Genomic DNA, 3,923 nt, shown 5'->3' with positions numbered 1-3,923 from the left:
AGGAAGGAAGGAAGAAAGAAAGATAGGTGAGTGGGTGGGTGGGTAGGTATATGCTTGTGTATACATTTGTGCTTGTGTGCTCGTCCCCACCATTGCTCAAGCCTGTACTTAAGTATTTTTTAATGAGCTTGTTAGCCTGACAAACATTTCAGTGACGTCACACTCGCAAATCGACCTCCAATTTTCATTCTCTCTGTATATATATATTTTTTTTCTATATATCTATCTATCTAATTTTTCTCTATATATATCTATACCCCCATGTGTCTGTCTGTCTCTACATTTATATTTGTCCGTCTTGATTTCTCTCGCTCCATCTTTATATCTCTCCGTTTATCTCTTTCTCCTCTCCCTTTATCACTTTGATTTTTTTCTCTTGGATGTTCCAGACATTCGGTGGTCAGTGTTCAAAGCGGAATGGACGAAGCGAAGTGAAATGAAAGCATTACGGCTGAAAAAATATCCGAGTCTGGCGGCGCGCGACTGACCACGGCTCTCGGGGAGAGGGGGGGAATGGGAGGGGGGCTGAGGCGAAATGAAGAGGAAACAGCGCAGGTTGAAATGTTGAAATGTGAAAGGGGCAGAATGGGAGCGAAGAGAAAGAAGGTGATAATGAAGAAAGCAGGGGAGGATGAGAAATAACTTGAGGATGTGAGGGTAAGTTGGGACTTGAGGAACTTGAGGAGGAAGAGAAAGAGAGGGGATGGGGGGGGGGGGCAGCGAGCTGAGCATAACAGAACAAAATGGAAAATAAAAACAAGGAGCCTGCCCCCCTCCCCCAAGCCAACCATGCGTCCATAGCAACACGTCGCGCGTCGTCCGGGCGGCAGACGAAGACCTCGTCGGACGAGGCTCGATCGATCCCGCACGTCGGCGGGCCGGCCGGCTGTCTGTCCGTCCGTCCGTCCGTCCGTCCGTCCGTCCGTCCGTCCGTTCGGCCGCCACGTGGGCCTCGGGGATGGGGGGTAACGGGTGCAAGGAAATTTGGATTGGGTGGATAACAAAGGAGGTATTGAATAATATGTATGTGTATATACATACATATTGAAATATAAATTATATATATTTATATATGCACACGCACACACACACACACACACACATATGTGTGTGTGTGTGTTATTTATTTATTTGCATCGCATACGTATTAATGCATTATATATGCTTCAGTACTTAGGTATTGAAGTTTTTTTCTCAGATGATTGACATAAGAATGCTGAAAGTCATTTAGCGTAATAATGACGTCAGGGAGAGGCGTCACCCACATCTCCTTTCGTTGAAGCAGTACTTGGCTTGTTTTCCCAATCACAGTTCACAACCACACGCACGCGCACGCACACGCACACGCACACGCGCACGCACACGCGCGCGCACACACACGCACACACACACACACGCACACACACACACACACACACACACACACACACACACGCATGCGCGCGCGCGCACAATAAACTAATACATCATGTAAGCAATCTATAGAGCTAAATGATAACTTTTTAAATCAATATTTAGAAACAAATAGGATTTTATTTTGCGAATAATTCATTTGACTGCCAAGTTAATACGAAAGCTTTTTGATTGATGTGATCAAAACGCGAATTCTGAAAACGAACATCATCTAAATACCCTTATGCTGAGCCCCCCCCCCCCCACCTCGCACGCAGCCCAATTCCCACCGAACGAAATATTCCAAAGGCTCGGCGCATTCCTAACGCGGGTTAACACACTCGCACACATTATCTAACACTTCCGGGATATGTGCTATTAGCTAATGGAGAAGCTTCTGTTTTGGTGCTTGCAACTTCCTCGCCTCTTCGCAAGCGCAGGCTATTGCAAGACTGCGACCTTGGTGCCGCTATAGCCACAACACGCCGATAACTTGGTGTGTGCAGTGACAACATGTTGGCTCCCTAGCCGCCCCGCAAGCACAAACAAGCAAATGCAAACAAACACACAGAGACGTGGTTCTTTAGGACTTCCCTTAAATCTTTCAGCTTTTTTTTTTCCTTATTATTGCGTGCGTGTTTGAGTGGTTATTTTTCTGGTCTAGATTTTCTCCCTCAATCTCTCTTTGTCTGGCGACTGACATCACCTATTTCAGATGTAAATATTGTCTTTTTGTTTTTCCTCTTTCTCCTTCAAACGGGTATGATAATGATTTATGTAAGTACGCGCGCGCGCGTGTGTGTGTGTTGTGTGTGTGTGTGTGTGTGTGTGTGTGTTTGTGTGTGTGTGTGTGTGTGTGTGTGTGTGTGTGTGCGCGCGCGTGTGCGTGTGTGTGCGTGTGTTTGTTTATGGTATTTTCAGAGGTTTACATCCTATGTACGTGAACCCGTTGTAGGAGTGGCGAGTTCGTGTATGTGAGGCCAAATTATCACACCTGTCCCGGCCACAACCCGTTTCAGGGTGTGGTTTTGATAAGTGACACGGAGCACGCGATAATACGCCTTAAATAACCGTACAATACGGTCCATCCTCCCTCCTCGTGTGGCCGGGGAGTGTAGAAGCTTAAGCGGGGTGTCGGACTCGAGCTCCGCCGTGTACACCCGCCCGAGGAAGCCTTGCTGGGAACAACAAGGGAGTCCCTTGTGGAAACGTTATTTGCGCACGGAGAGTCATGCACTGGGCCTGGCTTATCCTCGCTCGCTCACGCTCCTCTGCCGCAGCGAGCGATTCCGAGCGTAAATTATCGTAATCCTGGCAGCCCCCACCCCTCGTGCCCAGCTGATTCGCCGTGCAATGAAAGGCGGCGGGAGCGGCGCCAGCGGTAATCCGCCGCTGACGCTGGTGAAGGCAAGACCTCGCCGCCCGCTCCCGCCGCTCGCAAGCGCCTCGCGACTTGGAACTACGCTGTGGTCGGCCCGACGCGGTTCTGGGAGTTACTGGAAGGGAGAAGGACTTTAGAACTTGGAGAAAGGGAGAGGGAAATAGAACGATAACTGTGCATACACGAGGAGTGAGTGAGAGACTGATTGATAGTTCCCAGCCAGTCGGTCTAAATCCCATCGTAAACACGCTGCAGCATCAGTCGGGAAGCAAAACTTGTGCGGAATGTACACGCAAATTTGCTGAATCAGTGAGCGTCGGCCCCTTCAGAGCTGTAATTTTCCCACCTGCAGTCAGTCAGCAGCCTCGTCTCCACCTCGCCTGGGAGACTCGGTGCTCAAGGAAGTTTTGGATAAGAAACCGTGATTTTTATTGGAATGTTGTCAGTGGAAAACAGAGAACGCGCTACATAGAAGGAGGGTATTAACGTGCGCATGTGAGTGTGACTTGCCATTTCAAAGATAAATTTGAAAGAAATCGGTTATTGAACCAAACCAAGCGGTTGACTCGTGTCGTGATCGACGTTAGGTTTATCACTGACACTAGGTGTACCAAGAAAAAAAAACGTCAGTGCGGAGATACACATATCTCGCTCGTCTTCGAAATCCAGGTGCTAAGAGTGCGATACATAACACAAGTCATCCGCATGTATCCTATAGCACTTTGCTACATGGATATTGTAACAGCAATGCCGGTCACCTGTTACCCGATCAGAGACTTTACAGGTAGGGATGCCGCCCCTCCCCTCTCCCCAGCCCTGCTTGTTGCTTTCATGCAATTGCTGTTTATGTTGAACGTGCCTTACCTGACGAGTCTAGTCTGCGTCTCTTGATGGAACAGTATTTTTTCTGGATGTTTACCGTCTGTATGTCTCTCTCTCTCTCCTTCCCTCTCTCTCTCTCTCTCTTCCCTCCTCTCTCTCTCTCTCTCCTTCCCCCTCTCTCTCTCTCTCTTACCTCTCTCTCTCTCTCTCTTCTTCTCTCTCTCTCTCTCTCTCCTCCTTTCTCTCTCTCTTCTCGTCTCCTCCTCTCTCTCTCTCTCTTTCCCTCTATCTCTCCTCTCCCTCCTCTCTCTCTCTCCCTCTCTCTCCC

At 48.7% G+C, this 3,923-nt stretch overlaps 1 protein-coding gene across 1 annotated transcript in view; it reads left to right on the top strand.

The window, feature by feature from the left end:
* Positions 1 to 3,151: 3,151 nt before the first annotated feature.
* Positions 3,152 to 3,923, top strand: part of LOC119572399 (cAMP-dependent protein kinase type II regulatory subunit-like) — a gene marked incomplete at its 5' end in the record, with an annotated part of 23,540 nt that continues 22,768 nt past the window's right edge. Inside the window, 1 exon segment of the mRNA XM_037919502.1 lies at positions 3,152 to 3,557. Coding sequence (XP_037775430.1) covers positions 3,479 to 3,557 — 79 coding nt within the window.

This window comes from Penaeus monodon, chromosome 4, assembly GCF_015228065.2.
Source record: "Penaeus monodon isolate SGIC_2016 chromosome 4, NSTDA_Pmon_1, whole genome shotgun sequence".
In the NCBI taxonomy this organism is placed as follows: domain Eukaryota; kingdom Metazoa; phylum Arthropoda; class Malacostraca; order Decapoda; family Penaeidae; genus Penaeus; species Penaeus monodon.
Note: the sequence above shows the minus strand (reverse complement) of the source record. Positions and strands in the feature narration are given on the sequence as shown.